Raw genomic sequence first — 22,480 nt, forward strand, 5'->3', positions numbered from 1 at the left:
ATTGTAGATTAAACATTGCTTATTCGCAATTTATGCGTTATACAAGGTGTTTCTGATTAATCGCACTTTCTGCTAATTATAGTGCAAGGTTACGAGGAAACATTCCACATCAATCTTTTTCGTAAAAAATTATCTCTCACAAATTGCAAAAAAATCTTAGTACATTCTAACTACGTTTTTATTAATAATGCTTTAGGCGCTTCAGAAATGAGTTTGATGGTTGTTGCTCACGAGGACGGCTCATAACATATTACACCGCCGTCGCCATGTCAATTGTTACGTAATTTCTTTTAATGTTTGCGCAAAATATTTGATTAGTGTCTGTGATAAAATTAAAAATTAATGAATTCCTCTCTTTTCACATTATACCAGTATATAATAAATACCCAGATAACATAAATGAAATACGAAAAATATCGCAAGAATATCCTAATTGTCTGGAAATATTTTTTTGATTTTGTTTTTTAAAATTTTGCTTTACTTGCAGGGAAACGATTATATTAATTTAAAGCTGAAAATAAGAGCATAAAAATCAATTTACTGAAAATGAAGTATCCATTTCTTGTGCCATCTTTCCAATTTTTCCATCACTTAATTACGCGCATCTTTCCAAAATGAGTTTGCCAGATTCCTCGTACTCTTGACGCGACAGCCACATTTGCTGGAATGAGCCCAAAGAACTGAGGATCGAGCCACCGATCCAGGCACCATAACGTCGCTCGCTTGAGCTATTTGCGCTGATTATTTTCAGTCTCATACTCTGTGTGTGAATGAAAATTAAATTATTATAAATCGAGAAATTTAATAAGTACTTACTATCAATATTACAAAACGAGTTACCGGTGGGGTTTTACTGGCTAAGTCTCGATTCAATCTCTCACTGAATCCTTGAAGACAAGAATTGCCGCCGGTCACCACTACGCTGCCATATAGACTCTGTAATAAATGTCTTGTTATTTTATAAATAATAATGTACAAAATGCAAAGGAACAATTTCGCTGAAGTATCTAAAAATTTAGCTAGGTACAGATTTGAAAATAGTTTTGTTTGAATCATCAAAATAATTATGTAAGATGCTCAAATTTGTTGCTAAAATATTAATTTCTTTAGCAACGCTGTTCATCGCGCTCACGTAATTATTTTGATGGTTCAACAAAGTTCATTTTCCATCAGCAAAATTGATTTGAAATATCTTAAGAAGGTCGTACTTTAATTCAATCTAATCAAAGTAAATTTTATTCATAATATAAATTTGCGAAGGTACGTACTGGTCTTATGTCCATATCGCACATTCCGACACTCGTGGTGACCAGAGGGCCGACTCCTAAAATACTCGCACCTACACCCTTAACGTTACTAGGATCGAAAAGAGCTTCGGGTATCATAAGTCTTATAGATCCGAAGTCATCGTTGTAACCAGTCGGGAATTCATAATGCTTCATGGGTAGAGTATTTGCCATGTCTTCATCATAGGGACTATCCGATACTTGGAGACAGTTCATCTGAAAGTCCTGTAGCAACTCTCGCACCATGTAGCTCAGCCAAGACGACGATGGTTGCGGTCCCGGTCGTTTCGTCCAGCGAGGAGGATCTCTCTCTCGTACTACATCTAAAAGAAATATGAATCAATAAGCAGAAATTATATTAGAATTCTTTATAGTTTATTAAAATCTAAATTATTAACTCCGCTTAAAAATCTGCCAATATTTTATCCTGTAAGAAATAACAATAATAATTTGTATAGTTAAATGTCATTGTATGTAAATTTCTTATACATATGTATACAGGGTGACCCATTTTAACTTAGGCAGCCAAATAACTCGAAAACTAAATCCAATAGACAAAAATGTTTCAAATAAAAATGGAACGGTATCGAGGGGGACACGTTTTAGTCACGTTGTTTTTTTCCTAAGTGGAGGCGCTAAAAAGATATGAAGGTCACCTCCACTTTTTTAAATGGAATTATGTAATTTTTTATAGATAACGTGATTCCTCTAATTATTTTGCATATAAAAGTATTAAGGTAGAGATACCAAAAAACCAATAGTTTTCGAGATATTTTACACTTTATTTTGGTACATATTGACACAAAATGTTAAATAACTCGTAAACTGTTAACTTTTTGATTATCGTACCTTAATACTTTTGTGAACAGAATAATGAGATAAATCAAATGGTGTAAAGAAAACACATAGTTGCATATTTAAAAAATTATCCATTTTGTATACATATTTTTTTTAAAGCAACTATGTGTTTTCTTTACACCATTTGATTTATCTCATTATTCTGTTCACAAAAGCATTAAGGTACGATAATCAAAAAGTTAACAGTTTACGAGTTATTTAACATTTTGTGTCAATATGTACCAAAATAAAGTGTAAAATATCTCGAAAACTATTGGTTTTTTGGTATCTCTACCTTAATACTTTTATATGCAAAATAATTAGAGGAATCACGTTATCTAAAAAAAATTACATAATTCCATTTAAAAAAGTGGAGGTGACCTTCATATCTTTTCAACACCTCCACTTAGGAAAAAAACAACGTGACTAAAACGTGTCCCCCTCGACACCGTTCCATTTTTATTTGAAACATTTTTGTCTATTGGATTTAGTTTTCGAGTTATTTGGCTGCCTAAGTTAAAATGGGTCACCCTGTATATTTAGGAAAACTGCGCACTTTTTATGAAACATTATTTACCTTTGCTGGCAACAAGACTAGCCGGTATCAGTTCGATGTCTTTTTCTTCAAAGAACTGCCTACATTGCATAGTGATGAAGTCGCCACCCAAAGGACTCTTAACAATTCCTTGAGTAATAACGTAACCATCGTGAACCGGTACCGCGCTAGTATGTGTAGCACCGCTGTCTACGACCATCGCCGTAGACCTACCGTTCGCGTAAGCAGCCAACACGGCGTTCTTGCAGATGTACATAGCCGGCACGTTGAACTTCTCGAACATGAGCTCTAACAACTTCTCACGCTTCAGTCTGGTGTTCCATGGACATTCGGTCATCAGGATCGGATGATGCTCGGACAAGGCATGCAGTCGTTGCTTATACGTGTATTCGGTCAGTCGTTCAAACATGTCCCAATCGTCGATCATACCGTCCTTCATCAGGCTCACTATCTCCATATCTAAGCAAAAAAAAATTTTACATATTGCAAAAATACCAACAAAGTGAGTAAAATACAAATACTTTTGTTAATAAAGTATCTACACTAATTAATCTTGTACTAAACTAGATTAGTTATAAATGAATTATGTATTTTGATAATAAATATTTCATATGTATTACAATTTTAGGTACAAAATATTTTATACAAATCATTTTTTTTTAGTGCAATAAAAAGGTAATTCTACGTAAAAATATATTGTTTCCATAAATAAAATTGTTTCATACAAAGTTTCGTGAAACAAGAGGATTCGAGAATTCCTACAGTTAATTATTGTTTCTATATTAATCATGAAAAAAATATTTATTTTTATTTTTAGGATTTTGATATACATATCTAGAAAGAATTCTGTTTTTTCTATATTTTTTAATTAATTTGATTAAAGCTATTAAATATTAACAACAAAAAAATTTAAATAAATTGTAGACATTTATTACGCTATTTGAATAACATTTATCGAAATATTAACGATTGAAATATCGATTTCTTTAATTATTAGGTAAAAGTATTATTATATTTGCACAAATTATCGTTACATGAAAATAAGATAATTTAAAACACGTTCTCGCTTTTAAAGTGTCACTTTCATTATATTTGATTATATTTCGTATTTTTGTATTTAATAATTTAATTAACTGATTTTTTGCAAGTCTGAAAATGGGAGAACCAAAATTTGATAGCGTACCCTTTTTTCGCACTTGGATAGCCGTGACGTCGACGTTGTAGTGCTTCTTGGTGACATTATTGCAGTCAATTCCACTGGGGTCGGCAGGTTCCTCCCACACCCCGAGGGTCGTCGGGATCTCGGCCTTCGGCGTATCCTCGCCGCCATATCCTACGCGGAGACTCTGGTGTCCGACGTCGAAGATGATAGCACCTACCTCGTCTAGAGTAATAATCGTAGACAACCACGTGAAATTAGTGGAGCGTATAAATGTATGCTTTTTCTAGTTAAAATAATTATGGAGCGCGGCCCCGTACTTACCACCGCCGTAGACACCACCGCTCATAGTATCTGAAGGGAGAGAAAGCTTGGCGCATGCCCGGGTGGACTGTTTCACCCTTGCAGTGTGTACCTTTAATATACATACACCCATACATGCACACACACACACACACACAACGTGCACATTCACACTCACACTGCCGACTTGAGAGGATTGCACGGCATATCCTCTCAAGACTAATCGATCGTTGGCTACAGAGATGAACAGAAGGTCTTTTTTGCGGAATATATTATAATATTTAAATTAATTTTCTTAAGTAATTGACAAATTCATTTTAAATTAAATTGCCATCAGATTACTTAAGACAAAAGAAAAGTTACGAAAGTAACTGCTCTAAATATTTTCATTCGATATCTACAAAGCAGATGATTCCCTAAATAAAACATTGACTATCTCAGAGAGTATATATATACTCTATCTATAAAATTATAAATAATTACGTAACAAATTTGTGTTAAATAATTTTCTTTTATTCACGTTTGTTTAATCTAGATTTGACTTAACATGTTGCTTACAAAATTATATTTAATTGCTCATTTCCGTTTATACACGTATCGACATGCAGACTTGAGATAAGCACAGTAAAATACCCATCATCTTTTGAAACTAAATTCAAAATTGATATCAAATTTTTTGGGGTATAAATAAAATTAATTCTATCAATGCTGTTAAAATATCTAATCTTCGTAAAAATGGTACAAGATAAACATTGCAAAAGCATTAATTAACATCATAGAGAAGGTATAATAATAAAATTAATACCTTTGTAAAGCTAATAAAAATAAATCCTTTTAATAATATCTTGTAAAAGCTGCATTATATTCTAAAATCAATTTGATATTTTCAAAACAAATTTGCAATTAAACTTTAATGGATGAGAAACAGATGGACAGGTAAAGAAACACACAGGCTCGCACATTTCCAATATGGAATTAGTGTTGTATATTTTACAAAGTAAATAGAATATAAACAATCTAAAGTCGTCTAAAACACAATAGTACGAATTTCGTGGTAAATCATTTCGTGTGTCATAAAGATAGACGATATATCATCAACAGGGCGACTCCTTATTTCGCTTTCCTCCACCTCGCGCGAATGACTCGAGGGCCGAAATAACAGGGAAAGGCATGGGGGGCACTTAAACCGGCTGGCCGAAAAATCATCGTCACCCGACCGAGTGTGAACGGTAACCCAACAAGCCAACGGGTAACGTGTTGGCGAAAATGATTCGATGGCAACACGTAGTATTGCGGAAGTTACGATGACACTCGCGAAATAGTACTCTTCTCGTGTACCTCAATAATTTCTTAGATTATCATCATCAGCTTTAGGGTCCGTCGATCGTTAATCGACGCAGACTGGCATCGCATTTACGTTTTCTTCGATCTCTTCTTCTCTTCATTTCTTCTTTTATCTATCGGGAGAGGGACTGGGTCTCGGATGGCGTGTGATGTACGCGGCAGTTTGTGAGCGAGATGTACAATGGGTACAGTAATAGATAACTTACAGACATTATGTTCGGTCGTTACGTTTACGCTACGTGGTAACTCGTCTACTAAGACTAGGTTTACGCCCAACATTCGTCGCATTCGACGTTTCTTTCACAATACTCGCGTCTGACCGTCTCCTTTCATTGTCGTTGTAAACTTTCGTAGCTTCCGCACAAACCATAAAAACCCTGCGGTCACTCTTTTGACAGATGTCAAGTGTAAACCTAAACTACAATGCTTCTTTCAGTCTCTCTCGCGGATAAGTTAAAACGACACTGACGACAACGACGAATGATAGCGTTACTTTCTCTTTACATAGACATATACGGTAATACTCTTCGCGGAGAAGCGGAAGATGGTACGAATGAACGGATGTTTGATCGAATCGACGAGAATGATTGGAAGACAGGGGGAAAAAATGTTTGGAGAGGTCGCGTATTGCTCGCTTTCGATATGCATGTACGAGTGTCTCGCGCCAGAAACACGTGCAATTGTCGAAAAACAATTCGCGGGGTATCTCGGCCGATCGTAGATCTCTTCGCAGTCGTTGGTCGCTTCGTAATAGAGCAAGATGGCAGTTACCGTTAGACTTTTATTACAGTTTAGTTACAGTCGTCGCGCGTTCACGTCGTGATTTTCGCTATTATAATAATTAGAAGACTGTATGGAGACTGTGTACGTATTTATGTGCTTCGGCAAATCGGAGGCAAATATATTCGCATATAAAGATCGTCGCGTGGAGGGAAGAAATCCGAGGTGGATATGGATCGCGCGTATAGCGCCGCCATTTTTAACTAACTAGGATTATTACACGGAGCGCGGAATAAAACGTGGCAGTTTATACGGATCGTGTCGTCGTCGAGACGCTCCGCGGACTCGCGGGGACTTCGCTCGCTTCTTCTTCCGCCACGATATAGAACAGACAACAATGTAGAGCTCGACCTGGTCCGCTCAAGTACTCGGTCGAGTACCCGAACGACGCGATGCGTAAAACTTTTTGGTTCCACCGATTAAGCGGAACCAATAAACGGCAGCTTATAGACTCTCTGTCTCTCTGTTAAACTTAACTTTGTTATACGATCAATCGCAGCGCGTTTGCGATCGTTCGCCTAATCGCAGCCCTAAAATATTTAAGCCGAGAAATAATCTTGACGTCGGATCGACCTCGCCGGAAACGGCCGGTGGCAGTTTACGGAGCATGTGATCGTCGAGCTGACGGACGCGTTCTCGTCGACGTAGGCCGGGAGTAGGACGAAGGAGCAAGTGGAATTATCACTTAGCTGGCGATCGGACGCGAGACGCCAATTCGCATTAACGAAACGACGGACCGCGGCTTGCATAAATCTCGCGCGATATTTCCTTTGTATTCTTCTTCTTTTTCACTTCTATTTACTTTTTAATGTCACCTCTTCTCTTTTATCTTACGATGGGATTCCCGCGTACGCATCGGAGGCTTTTACACGTATTTACACCGCGATTACGAAGTCACGGACGTTTCGTTGGCTGTTATGACCGCGATCGAAGTCGCACTCGGCCTCGCTTAGCTCAAACGCGTCGGAGAAGCCCGAGGGTGGGTCCAGCTTGGGGACGAACAGGTTTCCTGATCCGTCACGCTCCTGGTCCCGATTGGCACAGGGATTGCCCGACTGGTGCTTGGGATGGCCAAACCCGGGGATTGGCCCGAAGTGGGCACGGGCCTCCTCGCTGGTATGACGCGCCAGCTGTAACATCCTGAATGCAAACAGACTTTCTGACTATTTTATAAATAGTGAGACATGTTTTAATTGGAGTTTAGATTATTAACAGTAAATTTAATGATATGGACTTAAAACCAAACTTGATCAATAAGTCTGTGTTAACCAAAAGTTAATAAAATATATTATATTATAGTTATGGAGACCTTTGATAACAATCTGCCTCTATCAAACGCATCTCTCTCTGTTTTTACTAACCTTCGGCAAAAGTCGGCCGTAAAAATGCGTTCGAGCTATACATATACATAAAACTATTGGCTTATAAATAATTTGATGATAATTATAATTATAAAAAAAACAATAATTAGTTTAGAGCATGTATATATCTTAAACTTAAATGTAATGTCGAATTTGACGACATATTTAAATAGTCTTTATTTGATTGTAAATTTTGATATCTGAGCAAATAATCAGTTTAGAAATTCAGGAGCATCGTGGAAAAGATTAAAAAGATTAATAATTGACTAATGCATGACAGGCTTACTTGGGTCTTCCCCTTCCAGGAAACGATTTTCTCTCAAAAATCGGTGAGGGTTCTGTAGACGTGCTAGATTCTGGTCCATGGTACAGGAAGTCTGTAAGCAAACACGTTTTCCCTTTGTCTTTTACACCTAATTCGCCGAAAATAAATGATTAATCACACAAGTGCTTTCGCGATCTCACGGTGGATATTTCATCATGGATCTACGTTGCTCGATACAATAACAGTTGGTTCGTGTGACTACAACCAAGGAAACGTATATCGCATACACATACGTGCGTCGGGCAAAATTAGGTCGGGAAAACAAACGTGCACGCGTTACCATGATCGTCGAGCTTCTATTGTTTACAATATCAACAGTACGAAAGTGCTCGCAACTAGAAGCAGCGGAAGGCGCGAGCCACGTGGAAATGGAAATCGGAATAGGTGTTTAGAATACAGGATTTTCCGGAAGTAAAAATTATATACCATGGGACTGAGTCTCCAGCGAGAAAACACATTGATAAAAAGAATAAAAAAAAGAAAAAGAATTAAAAACCGTAGCCTCTACTTCTAATCCGAGAAGTTGCCTTTCATCCTACTGCTACACTCCTGAGAATAAGAGAGACAGAAACACAGAGAGAAAGAGAAAGAAAAACAGAAAGAGGTGAAAATATTGCATACTGTGGACACGCGAGTCGGCCGCAGATGCCGAGTGGTGCGAATCGACGAGGTGATTGGAAGACTCGGTTCGGCTGCTGGTCCCGACTTCCGTGTCGCTGTCCGAGCCCAGGGTGTCGTACTCCTCCGACTCGGACTTGCCCTGACTGACCTTGTGCGCTTTGTGCAACGGCGCAGAGGACGAACGGCCTCCGCGCACCTTAGTGTACCGGTTGCAATCCGACTGCAATCAGACGGAATTGATTTCTATGAGATGGTACACCGCGTGTCGCGCATCCGCCGCATCCCCGATTACGTCGGCGGATCTCTGTGTCTACCGGATCGCACGAGAAGCGATCTCAAGATTAGAGCAGAATCGTCGACGATCGTAAGTACACGGGTTTCCGCCTGACTGGGGTTAATAATAATTTATCTCGTCGGGTTTTTGCTATTCAAGTGAGTCGACGTATCGCGGGAATCACGAGAGCGGAAGATGTTCGCATGTAATTTGCTGATCATAAGTCAAGTGAACAATCTTTGGGCAGTTGCGAATTTAAAAGGACAATCTCTCTTGCAAAAAACATATATTATCATATATCTATTACATTTATGCGTATTTCAAAAAAGTAAATTTTTCAAATAATTGATTATAAGTAATTAGTTTTTGTACAAGAATTATTCATTTTTACAAAAACGTTACTTTTATTATTAAATTGAGATTAATTAAAGACAGATTTAATTTGTTATTGATAATACAAAAAATAAATAAAACTAATTACGCGGCTTTTTTATTACGAATTTCGAAGTAATAGTCTAGAAGTGTGCATTTTTGTTTTATCCTCTACTTAGTTGTGAAGGAAAAGAGTAATGAACTTTCACCATCTCTACAAAAACTCTATTCTACTTCATCGAACTAGGAGTCGCGGAAGCGATGAATCATGAGTTTTTTTATACTACAGCTAGTAAAGCTACGACGAGACTCGGCGACAGATGCAAATATGTAAATGGCGAACGACGTTCGATAGGTTTAGTTTGTTCTAATCAGTACTTCGATTCACGAATCGTTTCAGGACAATTGCGAAACGAGGCGAAACGATGGGACCAGCAGTCGCAACAATGTAACTTGCAATGGTACTCACTTAATCGGCGTAACGATCTCGCAGTTGAAAAAAAAAAGGAACAGAGACATTCGCGTTTCCGAATTGGAAAAGATTAGAAAAGTTCGCGCGCAAATTAAAATTCGTAATATCACATGTACTTGTAATCGCGCGCGAAACAAGAAACTTGAAAAATTCATCCCGAGCATGCGAGTACAAGTGACCTAAGTATTTGCATAGAAGATCGCTAAATATTCCGATTTACGTCGCAAGAGTAAGATAATTCTCGGTGCATTGATCGGGGTATGCATGCAGTTGTCGCAGGTGTAACGAAGCTGAGAATGTATGAAAGTGAATGATAGAAGCGGTGACAGGTTGCCATGCTCACGCGTCTCTTCCCGCACGTTTAATTGTCAGATTGATAATAAATGTATTCTTTTTGTATTGTTGTAAAACCCAAAATCAGCATCACGATCTTATTTATATTATATATAGAATTATGATTTTTTTATAATTTATATTTTATGTCGAGGATACTTTAAATTGAAAAAAGCTTAGGCGCTAAAGATAAAAAAAATTAAAAAATTTAAGGATAACTAAAGTTTCTTTAAATCAAGTTTATTTTACTTATATTAAAAAAAATACCAGATGTGGACTATTTTGGCCAAAATTGCAAATATTCGCTTCAGTCTCAAAAAAAGTTAAGGAAACGAATCGTGAAACTAGAGAATTAGAGATAAAAGAAACAAAAATATTACACGGTCGAAAATTGTACGGGGTAGAAACGTGCAGCGAAAAGACGGCACTTCTAATAACATAAATCGGTAGACGATACCTCTCGTAACTGAAGGGTATCGGCAGTGGAGAGACGAGGGTCGTGATAGACAAAGGTTTGAAGAGGCGCTGCAGAATTGCAGCGACTGTCGCCTCCTGCAGGAACACTTTCCTCCAGCTGGAATGTGGCGTACGGGTAGATATCTTCCGAATATTCTACAAGAATATTTAATAGCGTTTTGTTAATAATGACGTTCGGGCCGCAATCGTTTACCATCGCGCAATCTCGATTTTTCAGAGAGACAGAGGGAGATAGAAGGAAGAAAGAGAGAGAAAAAAGAGCCCTGCATTTGTTTTATATCACTGTCGATTTTTTTTTTTTTTTACAAAAAGAACAGGTTTGATTTCACTGACGCGAATTAATGTTTACCTCACCTGGTATTTTTTCGAGCGTGGCCATCTCGTGAATTGGCGAACGTAGCGGTTTACGCACGGTGGCATAATACTGCTCACGCTGCTCCATATTCTGCTTATTGTCTAGGGCGGCTGCAGTTTGTGCGTCATGCAGACTTCCAATGTCGCTCATAAATGGACCTGCAATTAGTATCTTAAGATACAAATGACCACACTTTCAAAATTAAACAAACAATTAATTCTTTTCAAAACTGATGACATTTTACAAAAACAGCATTATTCTATCTATCACAAACGTATTTCAATGACTTATATTTTGTGTTTACTCTTGTGTGTTTTATTTATTATACTTTTTAAACAAATTCTTTTGCTATTTACAATTTTGATTTGAAAAGTTTGCGCATGTGACAGACTAACGTTTGCGGAAACAGTAGAAGACGGCACCGGCTGCAGCAATGATCGCGAATGAACTTAATACCAAAGGTACGATGAGCTTTAGATCCGAATATACGGAGGTGTTTTGGGGAATGTAATGATCGATCTCGATGGCGGACATGGTCGTGCTAATGTGCGGTTGCAACGTCGTTATCTTGTACTCAGCCACCGACGAGCCGGCATTGTTGTGGGCTCTTATGCGGATGTCATAAGTGGTTCCCGGCTGCAATTCGCTCAGAGTATACGTCTTTTGCACCTGTACAATATATAAGTTGCATGTAGGCCATCATAATCCCGTAATACATGTGTAAAATATTAAATTGTCTTTAAGAGAAGTTAGTATCAATATTTATAGCAATTGACGATAATATTATGTTTTAATGTTTATAAGGATAATATCGAAATGTCTGCATTATGAAACAATTTTTGTGATTAAAATGTTTCACAATAAAATATTTATACATGTCGTTCCATATTTCATGTTATTTTATTTTTTAAGAATATTTCTTGAAGATCGTTTTTCCAAGTAGGAACGCCGAAGCGTTGGTAATTTTTATGTCCGAAGTAATTGAAATTAAACAATATTATTTCTTTCAATTATATTCTCATTTTCAGTCAATTTTATGTAAAATTTATTAAATTACTAAAATTACTAAAATCTTTCCTAAATTAAATTTAATATAATATAAAGAGTATGATATTACATAAAATTCGAAAACGACAAATACTGACTTTTTCCAATGTTTTTGTAAAGAAAAAATTGACTCTGAAATAAATGATAAATTGATTAAAAAATCCGTTTCTAACTGTAATAATTTCTATAACGCTTTTATAAGAAAAGATAAGTAACTTTATCTTGTTTTATTGCATATACATATATTTAGCAAAATAAAATCTCTTTACATTCGAATACCTCTATGTTATTCGAGACCAGCGTCCAGATACCCTCGCCGCTCTTTCTGTATTCCAGTTCAAAGAAAGTTATGGGACACCCTCCATCATTCCACGTGCTGAGATGCAAGGTGATCCATGAAACATTAACCGTAACAAACTTGTCGCCAGTTCCAGGCGAGTCATCCGGCTTGGAGCCCTTCGTAGTCGCCTTGACAATCTCACTGGGTCTGCCCATGCCGATGCGATTATACGCCGTCAGGTACATCTGATAGTCGTTGCCGCACCAGAGTCGCGACAGGACAAAGCTGCTTACTTTGTGTGACACCTTAAACTCCTCCCATTCGCCGGACTCGCGTTTGTAGTGTAAGATGTAGCCGCGAATCGGCGAACCGCCATCATCACCGTTCTTCCACTGCACGTTGATCGAATTGCTGCTGGTGCTGGTCGCGTGTAATAACGGCGCTGCAGGTGGAACTGAAAAGGACCAATTTTGATTTACGAATCGCTCCTTATAATATATTATGATTGTTACAAACTTTTAGAAAAAATTTATTTATGATCAAATAAAACATTAAATATTAACATTAATATGTATTAGTTATTAGTATTAGTTTTGTATTTAAAATAATAAAATAGAGTATTACCTAAATCAGAACCTATGTACCTAATAATAAATGAATATATTTATAGCATTTAATAAATTTAATTATTAATACATATATTATATTATTTTCTTTACAGAGGTAACGTAATTTTATTTCATTAATTAATTGTAATACAATGAACCTTTTATTTCTTTTTCAATAATTTATAAAATTAAATTAAAATAAAAATAATATATTTTTTTATATTAATTATATTACCGATAATAAATCTCTCTTTCTTTCTCTCTCTCTCTCTTTCTCGTGTAATTATTATTATATCCTAAAATGAAAATTGCGTTTACCTTGTACGGTTAAACGATGAGTTATTTGATCGGAACCATGGCGGTTTTCCACGAAGCAAGTGTAATTTCCGCTGTCCTCTCTGTGAAGCTCAGTGATCTGCAAGGATCCATCGGTATGGAGGGACACCCTGGTGGATGGCTTGACTATCTGACCCCATTGCTTCCAAATAACCGAAGGGTCAGGCTTGCCCACGCTTTGACAAGGCAGCGTTACATCTTGCTTCCACGGTACGATAAGCGTGGTGCCGAACGAATATATGGCGGCGCGTACTGTAATAGAGTAAAGTCGAGCGAACCCTTATCGAGTGCACGATAGTCGTCTAAGTTAGCTTTTATCAACCACGCGAAGCAAACTCAGAGAAAGAGTGTTTCATGATGGGAAAGATTTAAAGTTTGTGATAAAGAGTTTGCGGAGACTTTCTGCTGAGAAGCTAAAGAAGAAAATAAAAAACGCGCGGCTCATTAACAAACATAAGTACGGCACTCGGTATATCATTATCAGTTGACTGTAGACAATTTATATAGCTCGGAAAAACGGATGTTTATACGATGGGCGAATCGTTTCCAAACGGCGCTTGAAAACGTAACTTCGCAACTAGTCCAATTTGTGCGCCGAATAGCAGCTCCAAGTTTTACGACTGCAGTAAAGTTGCATATTTTCGATGTACCAATGTTATAAACTACTCTCTCGTGTTCTTATACAATCTTCTGAATATCGAAAGTATATAAAGTATACGAAATATATAAATCTTCGTATAAATATATATATAAAGATAAGGTAAATAAAATATTCACAATATAAACTCCGTTTTAATATGGCACATTTTTTAATGTTTAGAAATATGTCTTCTCTTTTGAATCTAATATATTTTCAATTTTGGACTTAAAAAAATTTAAAAAAAATTGCAAAGTTCAAGTAGACCATGTAAGAAATGTATTGCTGGATTAAATTTTATTCACGCAGACAATAATCTCGAAGCTAATTTGAAATAAGGATAATCTTTTTACCTTCGCTGGAAGGTGAAACCGTAACGGACGGGGTTTGCGGACCCTCGCCAACCGAGGTGACCGCCGCGATCGTGAATTCGTACTGGCTCCTCTTGTGCAGATCCTCGGCCTGATAGCTGGTTTGATACGGCGGCAGGGCTCTTCTGTGCCACTTACCCTCCGATCCCAATCCACGGATATGTACGTTATAGGAGGTGATGTTGCCGTTGCTCTTCAAGGGCGGTTGCCAAGAAACGATAATGGACGTGGCCGAGCTGACGACTGCTTTGACACCGGCCGGCATCTGCGGCAGATCCTCCTCGGTTACGCAATAAAGGGGTAACGAGGCGACGCCATCGCCAGTTCTGGTGTATGCCAGGACTTGGATCGAATAATTGGTGTACTTCTCCAGACTGTGGAGTACCACTGTTAGTGCAGTGGTAATCTTCATCTCTGGTTTTACAGACTCCGTCAGTGCGTCCATGTTTTCCCACATGACCTTATAACCTTTCAGGATCCCGTTTAAGCTGGAATCGGGCGGAGATTCCCAGGAGACTTGTAAGGACATTGACGAGAGCGCGGTACATCGCACATCCTGAGGAGGACTGCTGGGGACTAGAAAAATTCAAAGTTACAACCAAAGATTTTACCTTTGCAAAGTAATCCACCAACTTTTATTATATATTGCAAATATCTTCTATCAAAATTTGATGTTATTATTTAACATCTATACATTGTTTAAAAATAAGACTTGCTATTTTTTATAAGATCAATACAAATTATTATTATTATATTTTAGTATGTAATAAAAATAAACAAATTTAAATATGTTAGAACTGAAAATAGTGCGACACTACTTTAGTTACGCGTTTAAAAGAATAGTAATCTAATGTGTATACATATAAATTTACACATATCATACATATTTAGCCGTACGTTAATTTTAATGAAAATTTTGACATTCCTGTGAATTGGATATATTTTATGATAGTAATAATTTGGGAAATACGATGCAGCTCGTAAAACTCATACTATATTTAAAATGTCGATATTCGTCGTATATTCAAGCGCAATGTGACTATACGCGTGGAATATTTCAAGAACGGGTTTAGGAGGAAAGTTTTTAAAGAGATACGATGCTGTTGTAAGTCGTGGGGATGTTTGCCTCCCCACGATCGAAAATATCGGAGTGCTTGCACTTGAAAGTTTCGTCGGGTCCGCCATTCCCCAGCGGGTATAAGATTAAAGAAGTTATTTGCGAGCACGGGTGCCGCATCTGAATTTATTATTTATCCGGAAAGTCGTGCAGCCGCGCGGCCGCATGCGATCGGTATTCATAACGGAATTCGTGATAGGCTCGCGAGAAGGCGCGAATATTATTCTCTTCATGAATTTTTGAAGCTTTTCGGGTCGAGTTCTGACGCGAAAATAGCCGTCTAGACGAGAGTTTCGCTCTCCCGGCCACGAACGCTCCGATCGATCGTAACAGATATGTTAATTCCGTTGGCGTTCAATGTGCATATTTTCGTTGTTTTTGATTCGTCAAGAAGTTTACAATAAATGTGCCACTTCATTAAAACTTAATAAAATTAATCTCGACGAAACAGATTTAAAAATGATATCTGTTATATTATTTTTTAGCATTGTTTTAACTATTTAACTATTTTCCTGGTAAAAATAAAAATTGGAACATAAATCGATTATAAAAAAGACAGTAATAGAAGCATAAATGAGATTTCTAAAAGACAAATTTGAAACAACGAAACGTAAAAGAGACGTTTACATTCGACTTATACTCCGATATTTACTAAAACTATAATAAAAATATGCTTTGCGATGTCCTTGATGCTTGCCGAAATTGAATCAACCGATGGGGCTTTTTTCACGGTCACTTACCATCCTCGAGTGTCGACGCCACAACTTCCTGAGTCATGGGACCAGGTCCGAGGGCGTTGAACGCTTGAACGACCACACTGTAACGCGTGAACTTCTTCAAGTTCGTCAAGTGATGCTGGCGTCCGGGCATGGATGTTCTTGCCAAACCCAGAGCGACGCTCGCTGTCGAGATCCGTCTTTCCACAGTTTTATACGTGTATTGCTCTGCCCCCAACCTGAATTTCACGAAAGTGTTCCTTACATCTGGCTCATGTGATTAATTAGAAAGCTGAAAGGGTGTCAAGTGTCTCCTTTTAACCCCAAACTTTGGGCAAAGTTTCGGCAGGAAACTTGGCATTAGATTACCGAGTGAAAAATGTAAAAATAATATGAGTTTATGTAGATGACACACGTGGCAGAAAGTATTATATATGCCAAGGTAAAAGTAAAATAAAATCATAATTTAAAAAATATACAATATACGAGATAAAGAAAAATCAGAAAATATTCATTTTTTGAATAAATATTCCAGAATATTCAATTTATAAAATAATAAATAAGTGAGAAAAGTTATGCAGATTGTATATTAAATTAAATATATCGATTAAAAATCTAATAATGCAAACAAATTAAAAAGTGATCGAAAATAAAAACATGACGCATAAGCTACATTATTGAATTTATATTGACTTCAATGTAATTAGCATCGTAGAAAGGTAGAAAAAATTTATATCAAATTTAACTAGTTTGTGGTTAAAGTACCACAACAAAAATGCACTAGAATGATGTAACAAAACACGGCTGTAAAAAAAGCCTATAGTTTTTCGAGGATTTGTCAGCGTTGCCCCAGGCGGATAAATAACTCGAGATAGCTCGTCGTTTATTAATGGCGCGTGAATTCTACGGTATCAGCTCTATGGGCTGAAATACAGGAAGTTGGAATTCTGTGTGCGTGCCTATGTGTGTATATGCGCGCGCGAGGGGGAAAACAAACCCCTATCTGTCGAGGCACGTCGTTAAAATAACGGCAGTGTTTTTGGTCGTTACCTGTGTTCCTTGTAGCCGACATGATAACCGAGTATCTCGCCGTTCCATAAATCATGATCGGGCGGATCCCAGGTGACGTTGAATTCGGTCGAGCTGATGGGGTCTACTTTGAGATTTCGCGGTGGTCCACCCGGTTTCTCTCCCTCAGTTGTCGTTTCTAAAATCTGAAAAGCCCGTAAAACCCTCTTTTGAAATCTCTGGCGAGTTCGTTCACTTTCGTTTGCGTATTCTTTTCTTCCGTTAATTGCCACACTAAACCTTTCAAGTATTTTACAAGTTTCGTTCGTATAACAAATTAGAATTAAAAAGAGACGATCATAAAATAAATTACGGATTAAATTCTTTTGTAAAACACTGAGACAGATTTAAAAATCGATTGAAAAGTAAATATAGTACAGTATATATAAAATCCGGATGTCAGCCGTCACGTCGGTGTTTAAAGAAACATGTGAAACGCAGATCACGAATTGGAGAGAATTCGCGGGAACAAAACAAATTTAGCTGGATGCATTTCGATATTTCTCTTCAAAGCGTTGCGGCGGATGTTACACAGACTGCATCCTTAAACGCGCGAACGAATTCTTTCCCGGAAGAAAAAAAAGAGAGTACGAGAGGGGTCGATATGCTCGAAAGGGCAGCGCAGAGCGCAATTTAAATCCAGGCCAACAATACAGCCGCACATCCGTCAAGAGACGACGAAGAGAGGAATACGTTTCGAGGTGAGATAGTTCTTTTTTTTTTTATGCGCGCGGGAAAATATCGATTGAACTCGGTTCCCGTCACACACCGGTGTCCCGATTGTTTTAATTCTCGAGGGAGAAGGGGATGACGACCGGCTAGTCGTTGAGGGTACGATCGTCCGACCAGGGTGCGATTTGACTTGTAAATGTTCGGCCTGGCCCCGATACCTACGTCGCTCGCTTGACTCCGACCCAGTTCGTTGTCCGCGTACATCCGGAACTGGTAAGTGACCGCAGGACGTAAACCGCTCACGTGGCCGCGAGCACGTGTCCCCGGTACCGTCGTGTGGAACGTGTGGTCGTGCCATACTTCTGCAAAATTGAACAATCATCTTGCGGTAATTTAATCCCCTGGGTCAACGATCGGAAACGTCAATCCGAGATAAAGCTGCTGTTATATTTATACTAGTCCATGCAAGCCGTTAGTTATCAGCTCTTTTAATATTCTAAATTATACATGTATGTATATTTATCCAGAATATAGATTAGTTCAGAGTATATAATTCTACAATTTAATTACAATATATTTATACAAACAAATGCTGAAAATTAATACTCTTGTTTGCAATTTCGTTCAAGAATTTAAAACTAGATGCAAAATGCATAATTGGATATCAAATTTTTATTAATATACTTTCAATTTTTAAATTAAATTTAATCCTTTTTAAAAATTCTTTTATAATGCTCTCCTAAATATATAATATATTAAATTTGTAGATATTAGATTTTTCAGTTCACCTTAATTATTACGATTATGCTTACCTGATTCGGTTTTGTACTCGATTATGTATTGGGTAATTGGACTGTTTCCGTCTTGACTAGTCGTCCAGCCTAGATTGATGTGACGACTGCCTTTTTCGATTACGTGAAGATTCCGTGGAAAATCTGGAGGCTCTATATATCCATAAATTCGTGTATGGAATTTCTTTCAACTCTAAATGCTATTACTATTGAATGATATAGTATTGCTATCGATACGTTTTACAAGGAAATAGGCCTTTTTAATTAATGTAACACTAGTTTTTCATACATTTAATAGCAAAATATTTATAATCTAGACTTTTATAAATACAAACCTAATTACTAACTTAAAAAGAAAGAGAGAATAAGCAGACTATCAATCTTGAAATTATATAGTTCAATTGTTTGTATCTTTTCATAACACTTAAATAAAATATATTCTGCATATACAAAATAATGATATAAAACAGTTCAAAAATTGAATCGTCTATTAAGTTATTAGATACAATGCCGATATAATATTGATTGTTAGGGAATTCAAACTGATATACAACAGACAGAATTTCTAGAAACTTTTCTCCGCTTTTAGCATGGTAGATTAAACCTTCTAATGATTATTGAAGGCATAACTTAACGCTCAATGACCTCATTCAAAATTTACAATAGTATTCTAAAATATAAAATTAATATTAAACTTTTTAACGCTTAAGTAATTTTTTATCGTTCTTACTAAATCTGATTTATATTATGTTTTTCATATTTTTGCGTATATATTTTAGGAATATTAATTTTAAATTATGTAATTCCTTTATATTACGGATAAACATTTTTATTTACGTATTATACTATGTGCATCACCCGCGAGTCAGTCATTCTTTAAACAGGTATTATATATTATTCTGCATGACATCTAAAGAAGCATTATAACTCTTTTATAATAATAGCGATGGTATTATCTATTAAAAGTTTGACTGACACAGATATAATTTCAACATTTAACACGCTATTTTAAATAGTGTCAGTCTGGTTTTTGGCATGACCTCTATTAAAATGTTTTCACCGTGTAAAATTAGAGTTGGGCAATTAGTTAGAAATTTTCGGCTAATTCCCGGAGCATCGTCCGACGCACATCGCGTCCTATGGAATAATTTTCAGTTATGGCACGATTGTCGCGTACCTGCATTATGCATATTTCACGGGTTATCCGGCGCAATACGTCCGCTCGAAGCGTATCTCATTTTGGAGAACACATAGAGAGTGCGAGCCACTGGCTCATCTGTCTCTCCGTGCGCGTACTTGCACGGACGTACATTAAATTAAATGGATGCGCGTTGTCGAGTGCCTGTATACATTACGATAATTACATTCAGCGAAATAGCGTTACGCACAAACAACCGACCGACTGACGCCCCGAAGGCATCATCGCGATAGCTTGCTTCACAATAATTTCATGGACTCCATTGACTATCTCCTACCTCCGACAGAGAACAAACGATTATGAAACGTCAACGTTAACACGGAAATATCATTGTTATTTTTATCACTTTTTTCTTGCTGTTGTTGTCAGAATTATTAAATGTCCGTTTCTATATTAATACTATATGTCTTTGTATTCGGTGTCAATGATTTTTCAAAGAGCTTTCATCGCGATCTAGATAATAATTGATTGAATGTAAAGTACCTTGAATATAAAGATGAATGGTCATCTCGTCGCGGCCGTAAGCATTGGACGCGATACAAAAATACCTTCCACTGTCCTCGCGGCTAGTGCTGACAAAGCCGAGAACGCTGACGGCGCCATCGGTAGTGTTGTCCTCCTTCAGAGTATAACGATAATCGGGAAGCTTAGGATCCAATTGGGAGCCTGCTTTCTTCCAGACTATCTTCAAAGGATGGTCGCCTTTTGCCTCACAACGTAGAGAAGCATTCGAGCCCAGCCTCGCGGTCTGATTACGATGCTTCTCCACAAAATGTGCAGGGACTGTACATATCAAGCAGAATAGAATTCTATTTATAATTACATAGTCAGAGAGATATGATGGATATATACTTAAAATAGATTATTTTAGATATTATTTTAAAACACAGTCATATTTAAATAAATTTTATTTAATAAAATGAGTAAAATTAAATTCTTGAGTCAAACTTTTTGAACAATCCAAGTTAAAAATAATAATTCTATTTATAATTGTGTATCGTACATTTTTTTATTATATATGCATGTATGTGTGTTTTTGCTCTAAAGCGTTTTTTTTTATATACAAAAAAAATGATTTTGCTGCAGTATTAAAAATTGTAGCTAAAGAGAGAGAGAGAGAGAAAGAGAGATACAAATCCAAAAATAATTTTGCTGGACCATCAAAATAATTACGTAAAAATAATGAGCATGATGAGCAATGCTACAAAAAATATTCTAGCGACCAGCTTGGGCGTCATAATTTCCTTAATGATCCAATAAAATAATTTTCTGTATCTACATAAATTTTTAGATGCTTAACGAAATTATTTTTTTCGTCTCTACTCTATAGTACAAAATTATAAATAAAATTCTATTCTGAACATAAGATGATATCTTAATCATATGATTATTTATTTAGTTATAAATTATAATTATAAACAACACATAATTTAAATATTATATTAATGCCTATAGTACTTATTGATGTTGAGTACATATTTATTTTAAAATAAGGTAAAATCTAAGAGTTATAGAACTAAAAAAATTAAATAAAAACAAAAAGATTAAGAATTTAAAAAAATTAAATTTGACAAGATATATATGTTGGCAAGTAAATTTTGTTAACGTCCTAAAAATTAAGACATCTTTAATGAAAAGGAAGTTGAGAGTAATTCGATTATTTTATCAAAAAATATTTCTTCAATGCTTAATAGGATAAGGATTAAATTGACTACACGGGTCAATCGTCACACTGTTGATAATACCTAAAGTTTCAGCGAGATCCAATTAGGGTTAATCGCCAATTAGTAGAAGACTAATCCTACTAAAAGGAGTTATGAGGGAGAAAGATATTTTATACTTCGTAAAGCTTTAACGTTAAATTATTTTCTGTAATTGTAGATAGTAATAGGAGGTTTAATAACGCTTTTATTGTAAAACATTACATTTCTATAGTTATTAAATTTCTCTAGTCATTAAATTTTCTGTAACAATTACATTAGATTGTAAAGAATAGATATTAACAAAGAGACATTAACAAAAAGACATTAACATCGAGAATAACTTTTTTCCACTATTATAAGAAATATAATAAAATTTCATTCGGTTAACTTATGTTCTTGTGAAATATTTCTTAGTAAGGATTGTAATTCTTAATATTAAAAAAGTATAAATACTTTTTCCAATATATTATATAATGGCGTATATAATTTTTCAAAAAATGCTTTAAGTAAAAGTAGCTATTTAACTCTGTGAATGTTGAAAGGAAAAAAAATCTGATAAACATTTATACTTATATTATTTAAAAATAAGTTTGATAACATTACTATCAATCTTTAAGTAATCTAACTTGAGGACTCAATTAAAATTGATACATACCGTTGACCGTGAGGTAAACGACTTTACTGAGCCCGGCTCCAATGCCATTTACAGCCTCGCACAGGTAGAAGCCCTCATGATCTTCCTGGACCCGGCCAAACACCAGTGAACCGTTGGAATGTATACTCAGATCGTGCATGTGCTCGTGGCTGGCAATGTCGTGATAATTGCCAGGTTTCTTGCCGCTGCCGCGTCGCCATGTGACCATCGGCGGCGGAAACCCGTCGGCGTGACAATGCAAACTCAATCGGGGCATCCCCTCCGACGCACGGGCGTCCTGCGGCTCCACCACCCATCGTGGCGGCACTGACCCACAATGCGCAATCATTAATCGATTGTCACGTATCCCAAAACGCGACAGCTATTATAACGACGCGGTCCGGAAGCCCCGTTCGCCTCAATTAAGTTCCAAAATCCGCGAGCGAA

General features: G+C 36.6%; 2 protein-coding genes across 2 annotated transcripts in view; both read right to left on the reverse strand.

Annotated features, from left to right (window-relative positions):
- Positions 1–570: 570 nt before the first annotated feature.
- LOC108782717 (actin-like protein 6B) lies at positions 571–4,187 on the reverse strand. Its single transcript, XM_018551070.1, has 6 exons — positions 4,163–4,187; positions 3,863–4,063; positions 2,701–3,138; positions 1,269–1,609; positions 841–936; positions 571–760 (listed from the first exon to the last, which is right to left on the reverse strand). Exons 1-6 carry the CDS (start codon positions 4,185–4,187, stop codon positions 596–598), a joined length of 1,266 nt encoding a protein of 421 aa, XP_018406572.1. The 3' UTR covers positions 571–595.
- A 940-nt stretch (positions 4,188–5,127) lies between these two features.
- The window catches only part of LOC108782726 (Down syndrome cell adhesion molecule-like protein Dscam2), a 168,966-nt gene continuing 151,613 nt past the window's right edge, over positions 5,128–22,480 (reverse strand). The window contains exons 12-26 of the mRNA XM_018551080.1: positions 22,055–22,360; positions 20,180–20,479; positions 18,520–18,651; positions 17,930–18,069; positions 17,018–17,181; positions 15,992–16,206; positions 14,117–14,710; positions 13,109–13,378; positions 12,182–12,636; positions 11,251–11,524; positions 10,855–11,013; positions 10,481–10,635; positions 8,573–8,792; positions 7,913–8,003; positions 5,128–7,405 (exon numbers count right to left, since the gene is read on the reverse strand). Coding sequence (XP_018406582.1) covers positions 7,141–7,405; positions 7,913–8,003; positions 8,573–8,792; positions 10,481–10,635; positions 10,855–11,013; positions 11,251–11,524; positions 12,182–12,636; positions 13,109–13,378; positions 14,117–14,710; positions 15,992–16,206; positions 17,018–17,181; positions 17,930–18,069; positions 18,520–18,651; positions 20,180–20,479; positions 22,055–22,360 — 3,740 coding nt within the window. The 3' untranslated portion in view covers positions 5,128–7,140. The remainder of the gene's footprint in view (positions 7,406–7,912; positions 8,004–8,572; positions 8,793–10,480; positions 10,636–10,854; positions 11,014–11,250; positions 11,525–12,181; positions 12,637–13,108; positions 13,379–14,116; positions 14,711–15,991; positions 16,207–17,017; positions 17,182–17,929; positions 18,070–18,519; positions 18,652–20,179; positions 20,480–22,054; positions 22,361–22,480) is intronic.

This window comes from Cyphomyrmex costatus, unplaced genomic scaffold, assembly GCF_001594065.2.
Source record: "Cyphomyrmex costatus isolate MS0001 unplaced genomic scaffold, Ccosl1.0 scaffold133, whole genome shotgun sequence".
Classification (NCBI taxonomy): Eukaryota; Metazoa; Arthropoda; class Insecta; order Hymenoptera; family Formicidae; genus Cyphomyrmex; species Cyphomyrmex costatus.

Bases quoted from the DNA above. Each gene is read 5' to 3' on its own strand.
- LOC108782717 (XM_018551070.1), bottom strand. From the start codon at position 4,187: ATGAGCGGTGGTGTCTACGGCGGTG. The intron at 3,139-3,862 runs GTACGCTATCAA...TTTTTTGCTTAG, and splicing joins TATCCAAGTGCGAAAAAAGG to ATATGGAGATAGTGAGCCTG. The intron at 1,610-2,700 runs GTAAATAATGTT...TATTTCTTTTAG, and splicing joins TAGTCTTGTTGCCAGCAAAG to ATGTAGTACGAGAGAGAGAT.